This window comes from Solanum lycopersicum, chromosome 9 (genome assembly GCF_036512215.1).
Source record: "Solanum lycopersicum chromosome 9, SLM_r2.1".
NCBI classification, from domain to species: Eukaryota; Viridiplantae; Streptophyta; class Magnoliopsida; order Solanales; family Solanaceae; genus Solanum; species Solanum lycopersicum.
The window spans coordinates 1,303,515-1,328,576 of record NC_090808.1 but is presented as its reverse complement, the minus strand read 5'-3'; the positions used below and the strand labels follow the sequence as shown (position 1 = coordinate 1,328,576).

The 25,062-nt window shown below is 35.2% G+C and overlaps 4 protein-coding genes across 4 annotated transcripts; 2 read left to right on the top strand and 2 right to left on the bottom strand.

Annotated features, from left to right (window-relative positions):
- Positions 1-2,063: 2,063 nt before the first annotated feature.
- On the bottom strand, positions 2,064-7,901 carry LOC101260166 (zinc finger CCCH domain-containing protein 11). The gene is made up of 8 exons (XM_004246656.4): positions 7,524-7,901; positions 6,247-6,331; positions 5,352-5,492; positions 5,142-5,239; positions 4,093-4,278; positions 3,853-3,983; positions 3,637-3,736; positions 2,064-2,645 (listed from the first exon to the last, which is right to left on the bottom strand). Exons 1-8 carry the CDS (start codon positions 7,689-7,691, stop codon positions 2,433-2,435), a joined length of 1,122 nt encoding a protein of 373 aa, XP_004246704.2. The 5' UTR covers positions 7,692-7,901; the 3' UTR covers positions 2,064-2,432.
- Positions 7,902-9,156: 1,255 nt separating this feature from the next.
- LOC101260467 (uncharacterized) lies at positions 9,157-10,592 on the top strand. The gene is made up of 2 exons (XM_069288963.1): positions 9,157-9,585; positions 9,650-10,592. Exons 1-2 carry the CDS (start codon positions 9,262-9,264, stop codon positions 9,674-9,676), a joined length of 351 nt encoding a protein of 116 aa, XP_069145064.1. The 5' UTR covers positions 9,157-9,261; the 3' UTR covers positions 9,677-10,592.
- Positions 10,593-12,137: 1,545 nt separating this feature from the next.
- On the top strand, positions 12,138-13,664 carry LOC101260755 (DNA topoisomerase 6 subunit A). Its single transcript, XM_004246658.5, has one exon. The coding sequence runs from the start codon at positions 12,244-12,246 to the stop codon at positions 13,501-13,503; it is 1,260 nt and encodes a 419-aa protein (XP_004246706.1). The 5' UTR covers positions 12,138-12,243; the 3' UTR covers positions 13,504-13,664.
- A 390-nt stretch (positions 13,665-14,054) lies between these two features.
- Positions 14,055-23,954, bottom strand: LOC101261059 (pentatricopeptide repeat-containing protein At5g02830, chloroplastic). The gene is made up of 13 exons (XM_004246659.5): positions 23,650-23,954; positions 23,203-23,553; positions 22,628-22,715; positions 20,507-20,711; positions 19,609-19,716; positions 18,832-18,996; positions 17,635-18,225; positions 17,174-17,239; positions 16,998-17,078; positions 16,720-16,817; positions 14,860-15,067; positions 14,716-14,776; positions 14,055-14,577 (listed from the first exon to the last, which is right to left on the bottom strand). Exons 1-13 carry the CDS (start codon positions 23,861-23,863, stop codon positions 14,240-14,242), a joined length of 2,574 nt encoding a protein of 857 aa, XP_004246707.2. The 5' UTR covers positions 23,864-23,954; the 3' UTR covers positions 14,055-14,239.
- Between the last annotated feature and the right edge of the window lie 1,108 nt (positions 23,955-25,062).

Here is a 25,062-nt window from a genome sequence, read left to right as displayed (position 1 = left end):
GATCCGTTTGTATAGGAGTCAAATGGATAAAGTTAAAAAGTCCCAAGGCCGTGTGCATGTCATGTATTGACTTGAAGAAACTTTTTCTTTCCTTGTAATTATTCAAATTATGGTTAGTTTTTTTTTTCTATAAATAACTTGCACATCTTCTAGTTCTAAATATGTGAATAAAAGAAAAAAAAAATAGATTTTCTTATTAGGTTGAGATTCTCTCATTTTTGTTTAGAATTTTTTTTTGAGTTATCAACTAGCCATGAAGGACATTGTTGTAAGGGGAAAAAAAGAAAGATTTCCACCAAAGAGAGGGAAAATTAAGGTTGAGATTATCAAATTTTTTGTGAAGTTTATAGAGAATATTTTGTTTAGAAGATAAATCTAAGTTTTGCTTCTTCTAATTCGCTTGTATAATTATTTGTACGTCTTTTATTACACGTTCATTTTTATCTTTTTCGATATTATACCTTAGTAGTTATCTGTTTAGTTAAAGAATGTATTATATAATGTTGTCATTGAGGTTATATATATAAATCGAACATTCCATAAGCTTCTAGAGATTAACACTTCTCTCTCTCACTCGGTGTTAAACAGGCCGAAGTTCAGGTATGTTTGAAGTTATTTTTCATTAACTATGTAATATTCAAAATTCACTAGTTGAATATTTGCATTGTTGATTCAAGTTTATGGTATTCTGATTAAAGATAAAAATAATATTTGCTTATCGAAATTTAAATCATGACCATTTATTGGTACAACAAGTATAGATAAGTTGAGCTTTCCATTCACATCAAATTAATAATTATGAGAAAAAGAAAACAAGAATCAAGAATTAGTTATGTCTCCATAATGTAGGCCATAACCACTAATTACTCAATAAGATTTTATGTTTAAATGTCATTGAATTGTGAACTTATTGATATATATTCTATAATGCTAAATACTTTTATGTTAAGATTAATGAAAAAGTTGGTGAAAACAAAATAGATATAGTAGGAAATGGAAGAGAGAAAAAATGAGTATTTTATCGATAAAATCGTTTTTGCAGAGAATATTTTATCACATAATTATCTTCTGATCTTATTTATTTTATTTTAATGACTCAAAAAGAAAAAAATTCATATAAATCTTTAAAAGATCTTTTAAGATTACGTGATCATTTGAAAAATCAACTCAAAACAAACAGACCACACATCACTAACTTCCATTATTTACCCAAAACTAAATATAAATTTTTTGTCATTCAAGGGACAAATTACTATGCATGTCCCCTTAGTTCTTTTCAATTATAGATTTTACAAAGGGTCAAAATTGTCCCTAACCATGTGAAATAAACTATTTATACCCTTCGTTACATTTTGACATCAAAAATCCCTCCCCGTCATCCTAAGCAACAGCAAATACCTTCAAGAGTTAACAACCCAAATTTGGGTAGGTAACACTCGAGAGTATTCTTGGTCGGAGTTTTTTTATCCCAAAATATAGTGTAGGGTATAAGTAGAGCCCGGTGTATTTTAAACCCTTTTCCGAATTTAAATTATGTTCACCCATTTCTTTGTTCCATAACGAGGGCCTACATCTCATCCCAACAATAATTTTACGATTATATTGTGCTTGGTAATTATTTATCCTTTATGACGGATAACTTAACCCATATATTTGAAGGGACAAATAAACTTTGGTTATTCCATCCCTCATGTCAAACGACCTCTTTTAACACTAAATTTAGATAGCAGGTACCTAGTGAAATAGACGAAGGGCACACAAAATATGTCCACGCTAAGTGTATGTATACCAAATTGTTTCATAACTAGTATGAATGCCAGCAGAACCATCACACTGACATGACAAAGCATATTAGCAACCCAAAAGGGTTGTTAAACTCAAACACCAATTCTAGCCCAAGAAAATAGTTACTGCACAATACTGGATATCGATAAAAGCGATACTAGGTGAAAGAAGAACAGATGCTGCTACTGATGCAACCTTGAAAGGCCAACATCCCAATTCATGGAAGACGTAACGGAAATATACACACAGAATCAGATCGAGGTGGAAAAGCAAGGGCATCGATCAAAAGTTTTTTACGACGCCTATAGTAGTAGAATCATTATAAAGGGCAATGAGAAGGCAACACACTTCAAAGCATAGTAGTAGTAGTAAAATACAAAGGATAGCTCTCTTATGTGACAGCAAAACAACCAGACAAGTTAAATTCATCAAAAATTCTGGAAAGAAAGAAGTCACAACTCATTAGAAATAAGGGTAAAAACCTAATAAAATAGAGGATCAATTATTAAGGCGTCACGACAGGGATATGCTTACATTTCATTCCATTTTATCTGCTGCTGCACGCCAACATGATTTTGCATCACGTAGACATGAAAGTGCATGCACTGATAAGTGTATACCATGTGCATAGATTTTGGGCCCAAGGATCAAGCGCGACTACCAGGTTCATTGATTTGTAACGATGTTTTTGAAAGGCTAGCTTCCAGTTCATTTAACTCATCCACATCAAAGTCATCATCATCATCGTCGTCATAAATGTCATCCACTTGGTCTTTATGTGAAGCCTCACCACCATCATGAATATTCTTCTGGGCTGATGTCGAGGAGCTTGCCTCTTCCCTAGCAGAAACCTTATTCTCCTGTAAAGGAAATGTAGTTTACTTAGAAAATGATATGCAGGCCCTTTTGTGCGTAACTAACAGCACTACACAACAAATGCACATGGCAATAGTCGCTTTCTTTTTTTTTTTTTAAGGAAGCACAAACACATTACATCAATATCATGCTTTGTCAAACGTGCAAACCAGGGGATCATTGGTTACTTGGCGTAGCTTCTTTAGTTGACTCACAACGGAAAACCACTGCAACTACCCATACGTACACAACTAGATTATCATTTCTCTTTCTAATAATGTTTACACTTTCATAGACCAACCACTGCCCTAGCAAGCAAAATTTACCTCTTCTATGATCAATAAGATATTTGGTTAAGTAAACGTTTTCAAGTAGATGCTTTAGTCTTCCATTTTGTGCTCCATTCAGCATATTAGAAGTTAGAAGTCCATCTAATCTGCAACTGTTTTAAATGGAACAATTTTTTTAATGCAAGACCCAATCTTTGCCAAGTGCAACCCCCATCACTTAGCTCAAAATATTTAACTCTGAAAAATCTTGCGCAGTTTTTACACAAGATAATTGTAAAAAGTTTAGCAAAAGGGTGAAGCCATGTACTGCATCAACCTTTTACATTCAACTCCCAAAAGGAAGAAAATCACAAGTGCCTTTTAAAAGAACATGTGAAGAAACAGTACTAGAAAGTGAATCTATCTAAGACTTCCTCCCGAGATAGATGAGAAATCAATGAAGAAATTCATGATGAAAACAATCTACAAAGATCTCACATGGGAATTTCTAAAAGTTAACAGAGCATTATGTAATGTTGTCTTTTGTGCTCTACTCTTTGCTCTCTTACACAGCATATTTGCTCAGTCCCCGGCATTGTGGCTATCCTAGGTAATGCAGTAATGTAGATCTATGACAGTGACCAGTGGACAGTGAAAAATCTTGAATGCTCAAAACAATCCAACAAAGGATATATAAAGCACAGAGGATTGATCATAACATATTCACCTTTGGGAGTTCAGCAGACTCTTCTTCCCTATCATACTTGTCATAGGCCCCCACATCATCCACAAACCAACTAGCATCCGACATGAACAACTCACGACCACTGCAAGAAAGTGAGCATAAGATACCCCCCAATAAGTATATGCGTCCACGAAAAGAGCTTTTCCCAACTGATGAGCACATATTGTTTAGAGAAAAAAGGAGTGCAAAGAATGATACCTCATGCGATCATTCTTAGCTCTATCTGCCCTCTGTTTGGCCAAATTGGCCTCTCTTTCTTCCGTCTTCTTTTTTTTCCATTCCATAAATAATTCAGTGGTCAAGGGAGTTGAAGCAGTCAATTTTGCACGCTGCAGGCAGAACAGAAAACATGTAAAGTTGTTCAACTAATGAGCATATTTAGAAAAACTTAGTGGCTATCAATAGTTGGCAATATGAAAACTAAGATAGTGTGGTCACCTGTTGATCAATTTCTTCTTCAATAGGCATCTTGTCAGCTTCCTCTTGTAACAAGGCTTTCATTTGTGACTTGAGAATATATCCAGGAGGAAGTGCATGCCTGTAATGGCATTCTTTACCATTTGGACAGGCCCAGAACCAACCGTACTGCTTTTTCTCCACCGCATCCAAAAAGAATTTACATACCTGCATATAAACCAAATCATAAGCTTGATTTCTGAAACGAGCACTGCATTCATGTTTGGCAATATTTGACTGGAGGAGGAGTTTTAAAGGGGGAAATTAAGACTATAGACACATACACTAAATATGCATAAAACGCCAAAAGTACCCTGGTTTCCTATCCAGTTAAGGCAACAGTAGCAGAAAATGAGTGTTGTAATGAGTCAATAGTTTCTGGGGATGAAAGGTGCAACTTTTTTCTTGGGAAGGACAGAAAAGAAAAGAAAGCCAAATAAACTGGGATAGAGTAGTAATTTGTTGCAACAATATACAAATTTTCAAGTGATAAATTTAGACAAAAATGGAAGTAGATTAATACACCTCAAAATGAGGGAATATGGTCATGGTTACAATGTCCAACCAATAAAATGCATATCATTATACCATGCTCCATGCAATGGAAAATCAAAATAATAAGTACACTTAAATGGAGGGCTAGCTCAGAAATTTATTTCCCAATTCCCAATGTCCACAAATATGTAAAATAATATTGCATGCATTCTGCACAACCAAGATTCAAGGTCGTCCTATTTTAACCTGTTCGACACTGCGGGGAGCATGGACCTATCCCTCTCCCGCTCTCCCACTTGGGTTTCATCATGTCTGGCAAGGTTCAAAATTATGATGTGCGCTCGTCCAGCAAGCTTTGAAACTATATGTACACTCACAATACACACATTGAACTGTGCTAGTGTGCTACCATTGAAAAAAATCCCCAGGATCCATCTTTTTGTGAAAAAAGGGTACTTCTACTGAACTCTAGCAATAAGAAAATATTGTGTAGTATGTAGTGTACAAGGTATATTATGGAAAAGGACAACGCTTACAATGTCAGTTGGTTTGTTCTTGTTATACTCTTGACTTTTTGACGCCACAACCTTCTCCAGTGTCTCTTGATCCCAATCGTCCATTGTTTCCTTTCCATCTTGTTTTAGACAAGAAATGCCAGTCAATAAACACTAAAACCATTGTAAAATATTATCACATGAGAAAGAAAAGTTTATGCAAAATATCAAATGTTAATGTTGCTTAACCACCTTCATCACGCTTATCGCTGAAAATATCAATCTTCTCTCCTTTTCGCTGAACATTCAGATCGTGAGAGAACTTGCACTTAAAACCCTTAACACATTGCCCCGCCTTAAAGAACTCACATAAAATAGATTTTGGATCAACACCTGAACACAAATTCCCAGCATTCATAAATATATAATAAATTTTGCAGCAACATTTTGTATGAAGATTGAAATAACACCAAATCTTTAATGCAACAGAGAGTTTGTAGTAAGTGAAATAAAACAAACTACCACCTATAAGAGAGTATTTTTTTAATAACATGGTGGCCGGGGAAGCTTGCGCCTACCTCAACCAGTTCCACATTTCTAATAACTGTTCTAATGAATAATTCATCAATAAAGAACAGAAAATAATGCTATGAATTTCTGGAAAGGGGAAAGACAGGATACCTCCTCTATCCACCAAGCCTAAGAGGCTAGGACACATGGAAGAAAATCACCTAGTGTTTCTGTCTAAGACTCATGATTCATACTTAATTGACCACTAGGTCACACCCTTGGTGCACTACTGATAAGGGGATGATAATGAACTATGAACAATGAAAAGGGTCTCTTGAAATAAATTAACAAGCTACTATTAAGATATATTTTGAATTTCCATAATAAAATATCAAAAGTTTATCAATTTTACAAAAACTGGCAAAAGATTTAAGGTCCAGTTTGTAATTCTTCAATAGACCCAGTTTGATATAGAAGAAAGCAGATAATTGCCCCGAAGTCTTCCTACACTATATTCCCAATTGTTTCAATCCAACTAGCTGCAGTGACTTTTTAACATTGACGCTGCTTCATACTAAAAAAATATTGAGACACAGAAATAAGACAACACAGAAATCAATCAAAAGAAGAAGAATACCTAGAGGCACTTTAGGTTGGTTAATAGCGACTTTGAACAATTCGCTAAGCTCTTTCTCTCTAGCTTTCTCTTCTTCCTTCTTTTTCTGTGACAAAATTAAGCTTAAATGTCAATAAATGTATATGCAAAAAAAAACATAGAAAAATAATGTAACAACAGGATTAACTATATAATCTTCTATATTCATTTCATCCACTCGGGCGTGAAATAGCCACACATGCCACTTGTCTTTATTCATCCTGCACGGTTTGGGCTTAAAAACAGAGGAATGTATGTATTGTACAAAAACAACTATGTCTCAAACAGAATCTAACTAGAATAGGATATACAATGAAACGACCTGCCCTATTTCAGTTGGAGAACTATTACACAAAAAGAACAAAACACAAGTATGTGTCAATCCAAACTAGTCGCTCGGCTACATGACTACATTGTCCTCTCTATCAGTTATATACATAATAACACAATGCGAGAATGAACCATAATTACACCTCAAATTCAAGCTAGTTGAGGTCAGCTATATGCCTCTTGTATATCTATCAGAAAAATCACACAAATAATAACACAACTACCCTCAAATCAAAAAGCTAATTGCTTTCAGTTACATGAATCCTCGATGCTCTATTTGAGCTCAAACAGCTATATGCCTCAACCTGCATAACTATCGGGAAAAAAAAAATAATAACACAATTATACTCAAATCAAAAAGTTAATTGCTTTCAGCTACATAAATCCTCGAAACTCTATTTGAGATCGAATAGCTACATGCCTCCTGTATATCTATCGGGAAAATTACACAAAAATAATAACACAACTATACTCAAATCAAAAAGCTAATTGAACACTATATGCCTCCTGTATAGAAAAATCACATAAAATTAATAACACAACTACACACAACTCAAAAGGCTAACTGTCTTCAGCTACATGAATCCTCACTCTATTTGAGCTCAAACAGCTATATGCCTCCAGTATATCTATCGAAAAACTCTCACAAAAATAATAAGCAATCTTACTCAATCCAAAAAGCTAATTGCTTTAAACTATATGAATCCTCGGTTCTCTATTTAAGTTCGAATAGTTATATCATTGCCTCTTCCTTCATATCTGTCGGAAAAAATCACATAAAAGTAATAACACAACTACATTCAAATCAAAAGGCTAATTAGAGTCAGCTACATGAATCCTCTCCACTCAATTCAATTTCTAAATATTCACCAAAAAAAACATAAAACCAAAAGAAGACCCAAAAATAAAAAAAGGAGATTAGCAGGTACCTTGGCGTCAAGTTTCTTAGGATCAGCTTTAGGCACAACATTTTGCTGTAAAGACTGAACATATTTCTGAACATTCTTCGACTTGTTCTTATTCTTAAGACCGAACGTCTTGTCTTCAACTACCTTCTGCTTCTTTGCAATATCGGCTTTAGATTGCTTTGGCGGCATCTTGTATTCTCATCCAAATCCTCAATCACCTCGATAGATTCGTCGGAAAATCGAATTTCTTTTCCGGCGACTGAAAACCCTAGGACGATAAATTAAGAGTGTGGCCGGAGGCGGAGATTGGGTTCTCTGTGTGAGAAGGTGTTTTACGGAATTTGCTAACAATGGGTTAGAAGGGTAAAATATAGTCACTAAAAATATGTTTTCTCCTTTTTTTTCTTTTATAATAAGAATTTCGTTTAATTCTAATTCGTAGCAAATAGTTTGTTATTGGCCTCTCTCTCGTGATATCTTCACCGTTACTCTCTTTGATTTCGTTTGTCTCTCTCACTTTATACAATCACGAATATATAAATTGTGTTTTATGTTTGTATAAAGCGAGAGAATATTGTATATATATATTAATACAATACATATTTCTTCATCTTGTACACTTATAATTATACATTACAAATCTTATCTTGCCCAGTTCTCTTCGCGTTTTATGCAAACACAAATTATACAAAATACAATGTATAATTTATTTTTGTATAAAGCGAGAGCGATAGAGATTTGATATACAAATACAACTATTTTCATTCGATTCAATTGTATATGAACTCAAATTTTATGCAGATATACACACACAAAGAACATATACATGATACAAACACAATTTTCATAGACACAGACGCCCGATTTTATACAAATCGTTGTGATATATACAAATCAAATGCCTGAGATTTTATACAAATTAGAGTTGCCTGTGATTTTTATACATATCTAAGGCTTCATAGCAAACATAAAATTTGTTATAAAACATAATTATGCAAACTATAGTTATAACATACAAAAATAATTGTACATATAGATATAGTTTATTATAATTACTACTCACGACTAACATTATACATTAATTATGTGGGCCAACTATAGCTATGAAGAGATTTTTTAATGCTATATGTGAAAGTTTACCGTTCTCAAAATAACAATGTGACTATTTTACGTGAGGTAGGGTAGGTAAAAACTAAAATAATGAATTTTGATAGACTTGGACTAGAAATTGTAATAGTTAAGCTAAAATTTAAATGTTGAATTTGAAAAAAGTGTAAAGTTAAAATACTTAAATCAATTATTTTATTTATAAATAATATATATATATATATCAATTAGACAATTTTCACGTAATTTTTCGTAAACCAAGTCCAAAACATATGACATTGCAAACCCTTGTGAATATAGGAAAGGAAAAACTATTTGTAGTAGTAATTTCAAATAAATAATTATTAATTTTAGCGATATATTTTACCGTAATAATATTATTAAATTTGTAATATACATTAAAAATAAATTATGTATGTAATAATAAATTATTTTTTTTATAATATGTGATTAAAAAAAATATGTTATAATTATGATTGATAAATATTTTTTTATTATAATATATTTATGTAAGTTTTTCGAAAGGAAAGTCTTTTGTCTCCCGGCCCTATTATAAAAAAAAACACCCTCAAATTCCTTCTATTTGCCCTAGAATCCTCTTCATCTTCTTCCAATCTACTAAGCTCTTCATCTTCTTCCAATCTACTACGCTATGGCGGATTGGGCAGGATTGCCCCATGACCTCCTTGTTCTGATTGCGAATCGTGTTAAAGTGATTGAAGATTTCGTTGCTTTCAGTTGTGTTTGTAATTCATGGCGAATAGCTTCTACCAAGGACAATTTCGATATGCTTTCTCCTCAACTTCCTCTGCTAATGCTTCCCGATGACGATGAAAATACCTATTATCGAGAATTTTACTCTCTTTCCAAAGGTAAAGTTTCGCGGAGATTATATCTTCCTGATCTTAAAGGGCAGGATTGTTTTCCAACTGATCAGATGGGATGGCTTCTAATCCAATCATTAGACGGAGAAGAGGTATATTTGTTCAATCCTTTTTCGGCTACCAAAATTCATCTTCCTAATCAATTCGCGTTAATAGCTTTACAGAGTCCTGACGACTTCTTAATTGACGACGACTTAATTGAAGAACCCGAGTTCTATCGCTACATCAAACGGGCAACGCTATCTGCAAATCCATCTGTTACATCTGATTATGTACTCGTGTAACACAGATGTTAATCATTTGGCTTATTGGTTACCTGGAGATATCAATTGGACTTTGTTTGACATGGAAGACCAAGACATGGTGGAGTGTGCAATATGACTTACTACAATGGCAAATTTTATCTTCTTACTTGGGGAGCTGAAATATTCGTTGTTGATGTCCAAAGTCATGATAGACGCGTAGAGTCACGATTGATTTATCTTAACGATAACAAAGACTTATTTCGACATTCAATTCAGTACTATCTAGCTGGGGTAAACGATGTGCTCTTGTTTGTTGCCAAATTTGGTAGATATCGTTCAGAAGATGATGGTTCAATAGATACTTGCAAATGTGAAGTATATGAAGTAGATGAAATGAAGGGTAGATTGAAACGGATTGATAACTTGGGAGATTCAACCATTTTTTTGGGTCTTAACGGAGCAACTTCCATCGATTCCACCAAATTTAGAGGAGTGATTAAGCGTAATCACATATATTTTACCGATGATTGAGATGAGCATAACTTCTCGTTGAAATGTGGTGGTGGAAAAGATATGGGATGTTACAATCTTGAAGATGGAAATATTGAATCTTTTTATCCTGAATTATCGCTAAGTTGTATTTGTCCGCCAACTTGGGTAATACCATCACTGTGAATGATGAGCTATAGGTTCAGTAATTTATTTCTTTTTGTTGTTTTTTTTTGCAATTTAGTATTTGTTTTCTTTCCTTTATTTCAATCAATAAGAACTTCATGTTATTTGTTTTATTGGGCACACATTGTATACACCAAGTTGGTAAAATGCATATGTATAATATACAATAATTTAATCAATATAGATATACAATTCAGCTTTATCCAACTCTCGCTCGTCTCTCTTCTCCGTATAACATGTAGCTACAAATGATAATTTATGAGATTTTTTAGTGCTATATGTGAAAGTTTCCCGTTTTCAAAATAACAATGTAAACCAAGTCCAAAACATATTGGGCCAATAGCTATTCAAAATCCTTGTGAATATAGGAAAGTCCTGGTTTGTTCCTCCCTATTATAAAACGCCCTCACATTGTTACAATTCTTACCATCCTTGTATCTGTCCTAGCATGAAACCCTCTTCATCTTCTTCCAATCAAAATAAGGAGGTCAAAATAATCCATTTACAAAGATATTAAATAATTTGGTGGGGTGATAGGACACTGTGGGGGTAATAGGACACTTCTTTATGCAAATACGAAACAATTTTGATGGTGTCTTTATGTCTTTTCTCTCGTGCTATATGATATAAAAGAAATCTTAAATGTTTGTTGCAAAGAAAATCAAGATGCATCCCTTGTTTTATTACATTGGTTAGAGTTTTTACGGAGGAGGAGTTTATTGTTGTTCAAGGTGGAGTCGGAATTTTAATTCTATAGCTTCTATTTTAGGAAAATGGCTTTAAGTATTGATAATTGAGTCCTAAATGTAATACGGTACATATTTAATGAACTTTCTAAATTAATTCGTTTTAAGAAAAGAAACTGCTTGAGTTAGCTGAATCTGTATCTAGACACGATATTTTTATTGTTTATAAGTATATAATACCATTTGTATTTTATTTTTAATTGTGTGTAATGTCACTATAATGAAGTAAATTAATAACAAGCAACTCTTTATTTGCGAAGAAAAGAACAAATCTACACATGAAGACATCTCAAATAGATAAACTGGTTTATAAATATGGAGAAAAGTATATATCGTTTAAATTTGTCATCACATCGTGAGAGTGAAGAATGAGCAACTTTTATATAATTTGGTGATTAATATATGCATCATTTTCTCTACCCCTTTAATGGTTAATGTGTATACACACTATATAGTCTTAGTGATGTGATTTGTATCTACCCTCCTCATGTTCTGTGGAATTATACTAAATATTTTGTTATTGTTGTTATTGTCCCAAATATTAAAAAGGATAGTTCGATGCACGATAGTATTTGATAAATTGAAATGAACTACTTTTTTCGTTTAAAAAAGGATGACCTAGTTTGACTTGGAACGGAGTTTAAAAAAAGAAATAAGAAATTTTAATCTTGTGGTCTAAATTAAAGTTATGTCAAATGTATCAAAATGCACTTTAATCTTGTGGTCTTAAACATGTCACGTGGAAAGTTAAAATTAAAGTGTTGCAAAAAAAAAAAAGGGAAAATTCGCGTAGACATATTGCGAATGAATTTACAGTCCGTCCCCATTAACCCCTCGGGCATCGACCCAGGAAGAATCAATTTTCGACTTATTTTTAAAACAAACTAAAAAGAAAATAGAGACATTCTTTTTGAAACGAAGACAGAAAATTATTCGAGAATATATTTAAGAGATTATTTTGGACATATACCGAACTTTAGGGACCATTTTTGCCATTTTCTTTACTTTAACCAAAGCCCTAAGCACTACAGTACCTATCCTCACATTTATTGTCATTTCCCGCTTCACCTAATCCCCGTCGCCGATGGCCGACAAGAAGAAACGCCGGCGAGCAGCTCACGACTCCGATTCCGACTCCGAAAGCCGGCCTTTCCAATCCAAGCTCAAACCCGACTCCGTCATCCTCCAAACCCTAAAAGCACTCAAATCCTCCTGTTCCACCACTTCCAAAACCCTATCCCTCTCCGACGTCGGCCTCTCCTCTACCTGCCGTGAAGTCGCCGACCTCCCAATCGATGAGGTACAGTCCGAAATTGAATCGTTAGCGTTTACTATAGCTAAATCCATACTCTCCGGTGAAGGTTTCTCTTTCTCCGTCCCTTCCCGCGCTGCCGCTAACCAACTCTATGTCTCCGAACTCGACCGCATTGTTCTCAAAGACAAATCATCGGCTCGCAACTTCGGTAATGTATCTACTGTTCGTAAAGCAACAATTACTCTTAGAATCCTTCAGCTTGTTCATCAGCTTTGCACCAGTAACATTCATGTCACAAAGCGTGATCTTTTCTACACCGACGTTAAGTTGTTTCAGGATCAGACGCAGTCTGATGCTGTATTAGATGATGTTTCGTGTATAGTTGGATGTACTAGGTCTAGTTTGAATGTGGTTGCAGCTGAGAAAGGAGTTGTAGTTGGAAGGTTGATTTTTAGTGACAATGGCGATATGATTGATTGTACGAAAATGGGAATGGGAGGGAAAGCTATACCTCCGAATATCGATAGAGTTGGTGATATGCAGAGTGATGCATTGTACATATTGTTAGTCGAAAAGGATGCTGCGTTTATGAGATTGTCTGAAGATCGGTTTTACAATAGATTTCCTTGTATAATCGTGACTGCAAAGGGTCAACCGGATGTGGCAACTAGGTTGTTTCTGAGGAAGATGAAGATGGAGCTGAATTTGCCGGTTTTGGCATTGGTGGATAGTGATCCTTATGGGTTGAAGATTTTGTCAGTGTACGGATGTGGATCGAAGAATATGTCATATGATAGTGCGAATCTGACTACCCCGGATATCAAGTGGTTGGGTATTAGACCGAGTGATTTGGACAAGTATAAGATACCGGAGCAATGTAGGTTGCCAATGACTGAACAGGATATTAAGACTGGGAAAGATTTGTTGGAGGAGGACTTTGTGAAGAAGAATCCCGCGTGGGTTGAGGAGTTGAATTTGATGGTGAAGACTAAGCAAAAGGCTGAGATTCAGGCGTTGAGTTCGTTTGGATTTCAGTATCTGTCCGAAGTATATTTGCCATTGAAGCTGCAAGAACAAGATTGGCTATGAAAATCAAATCTTGTTGTTTAACTACTTCAATCTTATCGTATTAATTTATGCCTAAAGTTAAATGCATATCTTGTATCTCGTTTACTGTATTTTTATGGGGAGCGTCTTGTTGTGTTAACGCATCTTCGTTCTTATGATTTTGAGTGGATTGGTTTGATTGCGCTTTTTTGAGTCGACCTCTCTACCCCACAAAGGTAGTGATAACTTTTGAATGCGTCCTATCTCTCTAGACCCTATATGTGACTTGTGGGATTATAGTGAATATGTTGTTTTGTTACAGGATGCTTTCCCGAAACAACCTCTCTACCCCACAAAGGTGGGGATAACTTTTGGGTACGTCCTATCTCTCTAGGCCCTACTTGTGATGACTTGTGGGATTATGATGGATATGTTGCTACAGGATGCTTTCCGAAAACAACCTCTCTACCCCACAAAGGTAAGGTTAAGATTTGCAGATATCATGTCTTTTCCGTTGTGTAGTTGTGATAGGATGCTTTCTTTGATCCACGATGATGCAAGAATATTGGAATGTTATGAAGCAGCTACATATATTGTGCGAGAATAAGAACACATCATTTTCTTTTGTTACTTTTGTTTACATTTGATGGTAAAATGTGAAGTTTTTAGCATGTGGTATATCATTGAATATACAGTGTTTATTCGGCTGTTAAAGGGATGAAAGAACTCTACGAAAAGAAAGAGTTCGTATAAATCTATACATATCATGTTTCGTACATCATTGCACTACAGAAGCATCTAACCTTCTTGTTAGCCAGGATTGCAGTGACTCCTTAGTTATCCTCATTTTTTGCAAAACCACTGGTTTCCTTGTTGGAGAGTGCACGCTTGGTCGTAGAATGACTCTTTCTGCATTTTCTTCCATGTTTGAATGCTTGTTGTCTGGATGGTTTATCCCATTTCCAATTGTTGATGCTGCTGAAATTACCTCAAGTCCCAAATCATGTTGCAATAGTTGTATTATTGCTTCCTTAACGACACTTTCTTGTTTGACAGCACGTATACCTACTTCTTTGACTCCTAGAAAGATTTGCACATCATCTTTGATTGAATCTCCTGCAACGATAACCACAATGTATTTAAATTGATTGTAATGCAATGCATGTTTGTACTATATGGATCGTTAGTAATGTTGAAATGCACCATTCCCCCAATCAAATTGTAGACGTTTTATAAGTTCAACCATTTTCTCACCTGCAGTGTACTTCTCTCTGATCATTCTCAAAACCGCAAGAACCACAATCCTAGCTTCAACCTGTCAGTATGCAAAAAAACAAGTTGATGATCAGATGGTTGTGTACGAGAGATTGTGAATATATAGCTCGATACAATCTTTACCTTAGTAAGCCCTCGGAGATTAATGGAGATGCTGTTTGCACTGTCCTTCTGCAAGTGTTCTGCAACTTTCTCCAGAATCATACTTTGAGGCCCTAAATCAGTTCTATTACGAGTGCTGAAGTTGTATTTCCTCTGATTGGCATTCTGGATTACGCCTTCACACCACTGCTCAATTAATTGCTTGAGATAGTAATCGTTGGGTTTATACCTGCAATGTTTATGATATAAACTGGAAATTTCCTTGATTTCTTAGTAAAAAAAAAAAAATGAGTAAACTAAAACGTCCCAACAGGGGATTGTTGTCTCAAAATCCTTCACTACACCTCCCAAAGCATGGTTTTCACATACTTACCTCTGATGCATGTCTATTTTATCCCAAGACCCCCTTGAAATCGCACATTCACAAATCAACACTCCACATGCACACCCAAAATGGAAATTAACGAACTGAATTCCAAAGTCAAAAGCTCCACAGACACCAAGCCCCTTGATAATGTTTTTCAAGTCAACTTGATGGGAAAAGTATAGTCATAGATGTACTTTTGGGAACTATGTTGTGGTTCAATAAGCCACATTGGATTTCCGTAGCGTGATCAGGATGAACTCTCTTGATACTACTACACAAGGAGTGAGTCTGCACTAGAAAAATGGCCTATGAAGATGATCATTACTGCTTCAAGATGAACAGCTTTTCTTTCCCTTCTTTACTTCCTCAAATTCTTACGATTTCCACCGTCTTAGTGCATGTTCTTTTTTATTTGTACGGAACAGGCTCTGTTGCCCATTTAATCCGTCACAAAGGGAAAAAGACCACAGTTAATTTTAAATTACACAAGCATTCCTGTCAAAATTGTTCAGGCTTATTCAGCCAATACATCTTATTTTCTTTAATTATTTGTTTTTGCAATGGATAAAACGAAGGGTAGGCAAAAGATTGTAACGAAGTTGATTGAGTCCAAGGAAACACACACTTTTACTTTCTCGAATAGAAAAAAAAAGGCTTGTTCAAGAAAGCAGATGAGTATTCAACTCTGACCAGAGCAGACGTTGGTTTGTTATACTTTTCACCAAGTGGAAGGCCATATTCTTGTGGCTATACAAGTATAGAAAACATAGCTGATAAATTTCTTGAATTGATACTAGACAATCGCCAAGGTAATCACGCTGATGTGGGAAAATCAAATGTGTTTGAGGCATTTGAAGATCTTCGTAAAGAAAGAAGAACAAGCATTGGAAGAGAAAGAAATAGAGCGCCCTCGCTCAGCTATACAAACAAACGCATGTTGGAGCAGTACATGGTATTCAAGTCACGGTTGGACAAAGTTAAAAAAGGAAAGAAAAGGTAAATATGTCCCTGAGCTAGAAGAGGAGGAGAGTCCTCTAACTCATAATTATCATGGAGGTGGTCAATTAGAATTCTTGAATTTGGAGTTTTGTTTGGAGGAAGCTATCGAGTCTTTAATACATTTGAGTCTTGTCTTTGTTATTAAGTTATTTGTTGCAAGTATTCAGTCGTCCAGTTATCTAAGGCTTTAGACGACAAAAAAGAAGGTTATGGAGTTCTTGTGTTATTAAGTCAGTGTGAAGTGATGGATCAAAGGAAACCCTGGTGCACTCATTAGTGTTCTTTTATGATTCCATCTCCAGAGAGATTGATGCATTTACGTTTTACACCACGACTAGCTCTCTGTGAGATTGTGGGAATCTATTTATCTAATATCTATTGACGTTATTCAAGAGTTCAAGAACGATACCAGATCTGCTCCACAATATGTAACGGAATAGAGTACCTTATTTCTTTATATCGGGAGCAAATATAAGAAGAGGAGCATTATGCCTAAAAGATTTCAAGTTACATACCCTGCTTTCCGCATATCTTGATATATAGCTAAGCATTGTTGTACCTCCTGCAAAGATCCATATCGGCTACGAGCTCTAAGAAGTGTATTATATGTGACCTACAAAATGTTAAAGAGGTTATAACTCTGATCCAAGTGACATGTAAGCACCTATTCACACTTATTCTATTAAAAATGTCATTTCGATGCAAAGGGTGTGAATAAAAAAAACATTCAAATAATTTTATGAGGAAATTTTATCGATGACATTTGAAGTGCAAGCTTAACTAATTAACTCACCATATTTGGTTTTATCTGATATCTCTTCATTGCTGCAAATAATGAAAATGCACTCTTGAAATCTTTATTTTCCACGCAAACCTGTAAAGTGAAGAGGAATAAACAATATATGAATCAATCATATTTGACTATGCATCATCTAAAGTGTTCACGAATTAATATGCCAATCATACAACCTTGATAATTGTTGTATAGGTTACCACGTCAGGTTGAATACCAGCCTCTCGCATGACTCTCAAAATCTGCATTTCCATGAAATAGTTATAATTCAGATTGCAAAAAAAAAACTTTTCCTATGAAAAACTGCATTTTTCATACAAAGTTTTTATGAGACCACACATTTTCTATCTATTCTTTATAAGTTGTGCACATAACAAAAACTTAAAAAAGAAAAATTGAGGAAAGAAGTTTTGCACTTTGCGCATGACCATTCTGTTTAGTATTTTCACAGATCATCTTCATTATTTACATATTTCTTCTCTCTTTTTTTCGATAACTGAGAAATCCCTAGGGTCAGTGGTGAACATCAAGTAATCCTCTTACTGCAGTATTAATAGTTTATAGTACTTTATACAGAAGAACTTGTTTTGTTTTTTAATGTAATGTGTATGATCTCAAATTAAGTAGACAACATTACCTGCAGAGCACCCTCTACATTTCCTGAGCCTCCACAGATGTCAATCAAAATAGTCCAGGTTATATGGTTAGGAGAAAGACCTACTTCCTTCATCTCTTCCATCAAAGCTTTCGCTCGGTAGTAATCACTCCCACAGGCCTTCATCAGAATATTATAGGTAGAAGTAGTAGGGATAAATGGAACCCTCGTAGAGATATGTCTGTGAGAGGAAGCAGAAGTGCGGGTGGGTATACTAGCAGAAACCACAAGTGTGGGGGAGAGATCAATATTGTTGTCCGTCTTGCCACCGTAATCTTCACACTTGTCCTTCTGCAGTGCATTTTCCTTCCAGGACCTGAATAACCGAAAGGCCCTATCATATTGGCAGGCTTCAACACACGCATGAAGAAGAATGTTGTAACATTGTGAATTAGGTTCGCAACCAGCCTGAAGCATCTCTTCAAATAACTGAATAGCTTGGTCTACCACGCCTGCATTGGCACAGGCGCTGATCAATGAAGACCAAGTGACAATGTTGGGAGTGACACCAGCCGATAGCATATCTTTTTTTATTTCAAGTGCCATCTGCCACATTTTTGCATCTGCAAATACCTATATAATCAAGACGGGACATGAATATGTACTTTTTTTGGAGGGATAAGCCAAGAAGTACCATTAATTAACACCAAGTCAGTGTTAAAAAAATGTGCAAGATGTGTGTGGCACTGCTTAAATCATAGATTGCCTTCCACCAAGTTTGACCAACCATCAATACGACATGATGCTTTCTCCTCACACCAAAAATAATTGATATTAAAAATTTCTTAGTGTTTTCTACATCATATTCACTATGTAATGATGTCGGATATAATGGCTGTAATCACAAAGTATCACATGACAGCATTACCTGGATGTGAGAAATAATTCGAAGATAGTTAAACCAGTAAATGTGTAATCTAATTTCCGTATTCATGTACAAAAAAATATATTTTCTTTACTATTATTCTACATAAGCTCTTTACCTCTATTACCATATACTAAAGTGTAAAATTCAGTCAGAGATGCCCTATGACATATCAAGTTTTATACTGCAGAAAGAATAAATTGAGAATTCACAGTTTTTTGTCGTAGTTGTGGGAGACATCATGCATAAATTCCATCACAAGTTTTTAGATGGTCCGCATGATTCTTTGTTAGACTTGAAGACCCAAGTTATACCTTAATTAAAGTGCTGTACGTGAAGACATCCAATTTCAATGCTCCTGCCATTTCTAAATGCTTTAGCTCCCCATAAATTTCTTTGGCCAGATCAACTCTTGTAGCAAGACAACATGACTTCAGAAGGATATTGTAAGATGTCAAGTCAGCCGGAACACCTAGTTTCTGAATTAAAAGAAACTAAGTGAATAAAAATGCTCATCATCAGTATTTTCGGGCTAACAAGATTACAATTCTACATAAATGGTGAAAAAGAAACAAGATCCAATTCCCAACTACAAATCACAAAAGAGAGCGGAAATGGGAAAATAAGCCAAGCTTCACTAATGTAGATGCACTAAGAAACATATTGAAGATTAAAACAAGATTCACACTGTGCCAGCAGAAAACTAACTTCAGATCATACATGGGATTTTGTTTGGGATGAAAAGGGAAAGGAATTGGAGGATAAAATGGGTTATTCTCCTTATCAAACAAAAGAGTGCTACGCGGCAGTCCATCTCAGCTTTCCAAACCCTATGGAATTTAATGGAAGAAGAAGTAAGACAGACTTCCTTTTTGGTTGTGCGAACAGCTAGAGAACAACTGGATGTTAACGATGGAAACTTCACCAAATGAAAGAACAACAAATACTTCCCCTAATGGAACTAAACCAGAGGTAAAGTCTAAAAAGCATCCATTCCTCACCTACTGTTTTTTCTGTGCGCGGGTGACACTTGTCAATGCTGTGCATGTGTGCTTTGTGGTGTGGAAGGAAGAGGGTAAGAGAAAGCTTACTTGCATTTGCTTGTATATGTCCAAGGTGTAACTCAAGTCACATGCATTTACATTCATGAGGCTGTTGAAGACATAAATGTTTGGTGTAAACTTGCTAGCTATCAACCCCTGCACTGAAATTTAACGTTATAGACACAGAGACCAAGAATAAAGCTAAAATACAATCAAAAAAAGGTTAGATCATTCTACTTGTTCTTTTATAAGTTTGTTGCACAATGACCTCCACCTATTCTGTAAGATATTGTCAAAGAGGAGAGCTGCTTGTTTATCTAATTAGGTGTTCAGTAATCTGTAATCCAGCATATGGAAAAGCTAATTTTTTTGTATGGTATCACAGGTAGCAGTGAGACTCAGACTTGAAAGTTGAGACCACTAACCAGTTGGACCCTGTTCTGAATGGCATGCTCCAACTTTTTTTTTTTTGAAACTGGTAACATTAATAACATGCTCCAACTTCTATAGAAGCTTAGCTTATTAAAGAAGGGAGAACTAGTTAGTTAGTTATTCAACAAATTTAAAAAGCAAACACAAATGAGGAATAAGAACAGAAGTGTTTCATTCTGAAATTGAACCAAAAATGAAGTCAACGATATTGTGAATTCTCTTACTATATTGGATGCACCATTCCTATGCCACCCGACAACTATATTATTTCCAACTCCCTTCTAACTCATGAAAGAAACTGATTCCTCAAAACAGACTTTCCAACAAGATCTTTCGGAAATGACGAGGTTTTCTTTCTCCTAGAATTGGATCACATGTAATCTTCCTTCTTCTTTATTGTAATAAGTGTAATTTATTGATTGTGAGCATTAAGTCTTGAATTACCTTAACAAGAAATCTGATTTATTTCGCAGATGCACAAGTTTATCTAAGATACACAAGGTGTGCAATATACCTCATATATGGACCTGGACTTCAAGTAGTCACCACAAAGACCACAAACATCTATTGCTGTGCGGTAAATATACAAATTCGGGGTGTCCTGGTTCTGCTTGGATGCTTCAAAGACAGTTAGAGCAGACGCCAAATCGCCTTTCTTCCCAAATTCAAGAATTATGGTACAGAACATAATGTCCACGTGTGGAAAGATATGTGCATACCTGCAGAGAGTCGTGATTGAACTTGCACAGTAAGGAAGTGGCAGGTAATCACAGTTTTCTCTATGATGGCAGTATTTTAAAAGCATTTCGCAGTCTGTTACAAAATCAAGAGAATCGAATTCCCAAGCACAAAAGAAAACAAACCACAAATTGGATAATAAATGAAGGAAATTGACAAGTAGATGGAGCAAACAAAGTTCAAGACCAGGGTGACAAAGTAAAACCAACAAACTACACATAACATATCTCGAGCTTCTAGTGAAGTGAACAGCTCTGGTCAAGAATATCATTCTTATTGTGGACTTTTTTAGCATATCTGCTGCAACTTCTCAATGCAGTCACAAGCAAGAAAGAGCAGATAAAAAGAGTTTCTTACCCGTTCTTTGATTATTGAAAGAAAAAGGAGATCCTAACCCATTCCAAGAAATACTAAGAAAGAGGGCCCATAAATAGGACTAACAACTATCTCAGTTTAATTGACACGTTACTTATGTTCAACTGAAGAGGCTTAAGCTACCCACCGAAATGAATGAACAGAACAGAAAAAGTCACTATCCTAACTCCTTTCCTGGAACTTGTCTCAAAGATGGTATATCAATCATTTATGTCTCATCCAAAAACCTAGGGCATCTACATGAATCCTTTGTGTCCATACTATTTTATTCAGGTACTTAGGTCAATTTCGTTACAAAACTAAAAAGTTGTCATATAAGGCAAATTAGGAGTTCTCTTAAACTAGACATTCATCAAACACAGTCATACAGTTTGCCGATTAAAAAAAACTCAACAAAAGAACAAGTAGACCTTAGTTCCACCAAGTTGTTGTCACCAAAAGAGATGACCTCGAGAACCAACAAGCTCCTTCTAAATAATGCCAATATATGAAGCGGTAGAAAAAGGTCCTAGTTATCCTATTTCCTTATTTACATGTGGAAAAAAAAAGAATCTTACAACCAGAGTCTGGAGCATATCTACTACAGATATCCAAGTAAATGTGCATTTTGGTTGATCCCAATCCTTCCATAAGTACTTGTATGTACTTCAAAGTTTATTAAACTAGGTGTTTGCGTCAACTAGTTTGCATCTCGACTATTCACAAAGTACCTACTACCTAGCACCAATACAGTTACCAGATAACTTTGTCCACCAAGAGTCCAAGAGTACTAAATGGGAAAAATCACGCTGCATTTTTACTTTCTGTTGGTATCTGAGCCCTGCCTACTAGGACTTTGCCACTTTATTAACACTATGCTACACCTTTGAGTGCACATAAGCTCGATGTTTTAATGTCCATAGACATGAAGTATCTTTATTCATGCCACTTTTTAGTCAAACATATTCTAGATGAGCGATGTCTTAGTATGACTACAAATATATCTTCCTCACAAGAAATAGAGAGAAGAATAACAAATCTGTACTTCCAATAATCATTCTTAAATGCCAAAACGAAATTTAACATAAAATTAAAACTCTTTTAATGGAGTCACCATTAGAAGACATATCTGAAAAAACTGCACTATTTGTGAGAACAAACAGATATTAATTAAAAGTTTGAACCAAGACCCAACACTAAGAGGTCTATGTGAAGATAGGAAAGTTAACTAAGCATACCACTGATAGAGCGTGCAAACACACACAAAAAAAATAGTTATTCCAAGAAGATATATGAAAATGCATACGTTACATGCTTAGGCACATGAATTCTGCTAAAAGAACTTAAGAGGTGTTCATCACAGAAAAGACAAAGGAAAACTCTTAATGATACTACTTGTTTCATACTCATGAAAAACAGTTATTTATTTACGACTAATTTATGAAAAACAAAGAAGCATTTTTGGTGCGAAGTCATCTCTAATGGAGCATGGATAACATGTCAAGAACATTTCAAATTCATGCCAAGTTGGAAAAAACAATACCTTACTGCTGCATTTGGCTTTCTTTGGCTGACACAAAGTCTTAGAATCTCAGATGGCTTCACCAAATCCTTAATTGGCATACCACACCCTGTAGCAGTAGCATATGTAAAACATATCAAACGCTGACGTATTCATCAAATATTTCAAGAGCCCAACAACAACATACCCAGTATAATACCACGCAGACCTTACCCCTACCTCATAGAGATAGAGAGGTTGTTTCCAATAGACCCTTGGCTTAAATAAAGTATTTCCAAACAATTTGAAAACATGGATACAAAAATGAGAGCAATAACAACAACGAAATAATGCAAAATGGGGAAATAATTTGGCTATAAGCAATTCAAGAAAACCTACAAACATTTGCACCTTTAAAGATATACTAGAAATGTAGTTAACAAAGGTTTGAACTTGAGATACAAACTCAAACACTGGTCATTTCAGTCCTTAATTTAGATTAACAAATTAACACACTTGGAAACATAATATATCTTGTATGTATCCATCCATTCAAAAAGACCTTAGTAGTAGTTGTACCACAACAAAGAGCACCAAATATACCACAAAGTATATACCTCTAAGTGTTTCCATCAAGCTCACAACTTCCTCAATTTCGCTGCATTGCATAGTCCGTCTACACTCTCGCGAAAGGGCATTTATTGAATCTTCATCAAGAAGCTTCGAAGGATCAATTCCAAGCTGCTGAGCACCATTCAGAAGCTCAACAACACTCCCTACCTTCCTTTCCTCAAGCAATCGAACAATCCCACCGGAAACAAGCTTCACATTCAACAACGCTGTGAATTCCTCCGCATTCACTCCAGAAACCACGACACTCTCCGCGATCATCAAAGAATCATCAAACCTCCCATCCTGCGCTAGCTTAGACGCCAACTCAGCATAGTATTTAAGACCATTACAGCTACCTACACACAAGCGAAACCAAAATTTGACGTTTATGAGTTCGAAATTCAGTTACATTAAAGCAGATAGTTCAAATGATTTTAGCCAAAGCTATTTACCTGAGGCGGAAGCGGAATCCCATCGCAATGAGGATAGAAGCGGAGATTGAGGAGTAGTGATGGATGAAGTGAAATGAGACGGAGAATGAGTGGGCTTTCGTTTGGGCTTGGCGGTGGTGCGGCGGTAGTGACGGTGGTGCGGCGGCGGAGTAGGGGAGGAGTTGGGCGGGAGAGTAATCGACGAAGATGGAAGTATCACCAAAGCTTCTCTCATTACTTCTTAGCCAACCGTTTTTTTTGTTTTTTTTTTTTTTATTTTTCTGTTGAATGTGAAGTCCATTTGTAAGATGAATTTATTTTATATTATTTTATTTTATTTTATTTTTTGGTGTTAATTGAAATAAATATTTTGGGTATATAGTGGGATGGAATTTGGAAGGCTGAGTTTTTTGCACATTGTTGTATACTTTGTTTGTTGAGAAAATTATTATATTTGAATAATATAAAAATCTTTAAGGAAGTGATTGGATTCCATATATATATGAAAAATTTTGATTTCGTAAAATGTATAAAAATAGTATTTAATATGATATGTTAATAATATTACTTATGAGTAATGATGGATTAGTTAATGTTAAATTAGTTATTAACTTGTTATTCTTTGGTTTGGTGTATTAAGGGCGATTTTGCGCGTTGTTTGATTTGATGTATTACAATTTACAAACATGTTTATTTTTAAATACGGTTTTCACAATTTTTTTTGGGTAAAAGGATGAATATATCTTTGAAGTATTATAAAATGGTATGTAAATACTCTTTGTCATATTTTAGGGACATTGATGTCCTTATCGTAAAAAAACTAGAGCATAGATACGCTATTACTAACGGACATACACGTGTCATAATCTTATTCACTGACCCGACATCGATATTGTAATCTCCAAGGGACTGAATCGATATCGAAATGACAAGCTTATAGAAAGTTTCAACAAGTATACAATTGTCTGAAGGTAATTAAGGATTTTACTAAGAAAGTGCATATAAAATTGAGTGAGTCCTTTGGATTTGGTTGTATGTATAGCTGGGTTTGAGGTGTCATGTCGATCACAAAGTTGATTTCGTGGTGATGAAAAGGGCTAACTGAGCATGATGGTAATAAGAATTTCTAATGATTGTGATTGAGATGCAACTATATGATACAGATTGTTGGTTAAACACACTTGTGTTTTTTAATGACGAATTACAAGTATCTAATTTGTTATTTGCTACTGTTTGGTCGGTAGCGTGGTCATATGAAAAGTTGTAGGATGTGTCGAGACACCGCTTGAATATAATTGAAAGGATCTAAAATCAAAATAAAAAGAATTAGTGGGATGTAATTTAGCTTTAGATGAAGGAAAATAGGATCAAAGATGTATCTTCAGAAAGAGTGGAGAATTGGGTCCCGAGACACGTGATTCAATCTGTTTTACT

Bases quoted from the DNA above. Each gene is read 5' to 3' on its own strand.
- LOC101260467 (XM_069288963.1), top strand. From the start codon at position 9,262: ATGGCGGATTGGGCAGGATTGCCCCATGACCTCCTTGTTCTGATTGCG. The intron at 9,586-9,649 runs GTATATTTGTTC...TCGCGTTAATAG, and splicing joins AATCATTAGACGGAGAAGAG to CTTTACAGAGTCCTGACGAC.
- LOC101261059 (XM_004246659.5), bottom strand. From the start codon at position 23,863: ATGAGAGAAGCTTTGGTGATACTTCCATCTTCGTCGATTACTCTCCCG. The intron at 20,712-22,627 runs GTATTGTTTTTT...GACTCTCTGCAG, and splicing joins AAGCCAAATGCAGCAGTAAG to GTATGCACATATCTTTCCAC. The intron at 19,717-20,506 runs GTATATTGCACA...ATTTCAGTGCAG, and splicing joins AGTCCAGGTCCATATATGAG to GGGTTGATAGCTAGCAAGTT.
- LOC101260755 (XM_004246658.5), top strand. From the start codon at position 12,244: ATGGCCGACAAGAAGAAACGCCGGCGAGCAGCTCACGACTCCGATTCC.
- LOC101260166 (XM_004246656.4), bottom strand. From the start codon at position 7,691: ATGCCGCCAAAGCAATCTAAAGCCGATATTGCAAAGAAGCAGAAGGTA. The intron at 6,332-7,523 runs GTACCTGCTAAT...ATTTTGTCACAG, and splicing joins CTAAGAAACTTGACGCCAAG to AAAAAGAAGGAAGAAGAGAA. The intron at 3,737-3,852 runs GTATCATTCTTT...ACTTTCTTGCAG, and splicing joins GCTAAGAATGATCGCATGAG to TGGTCGTGAGTTGTTCATGT.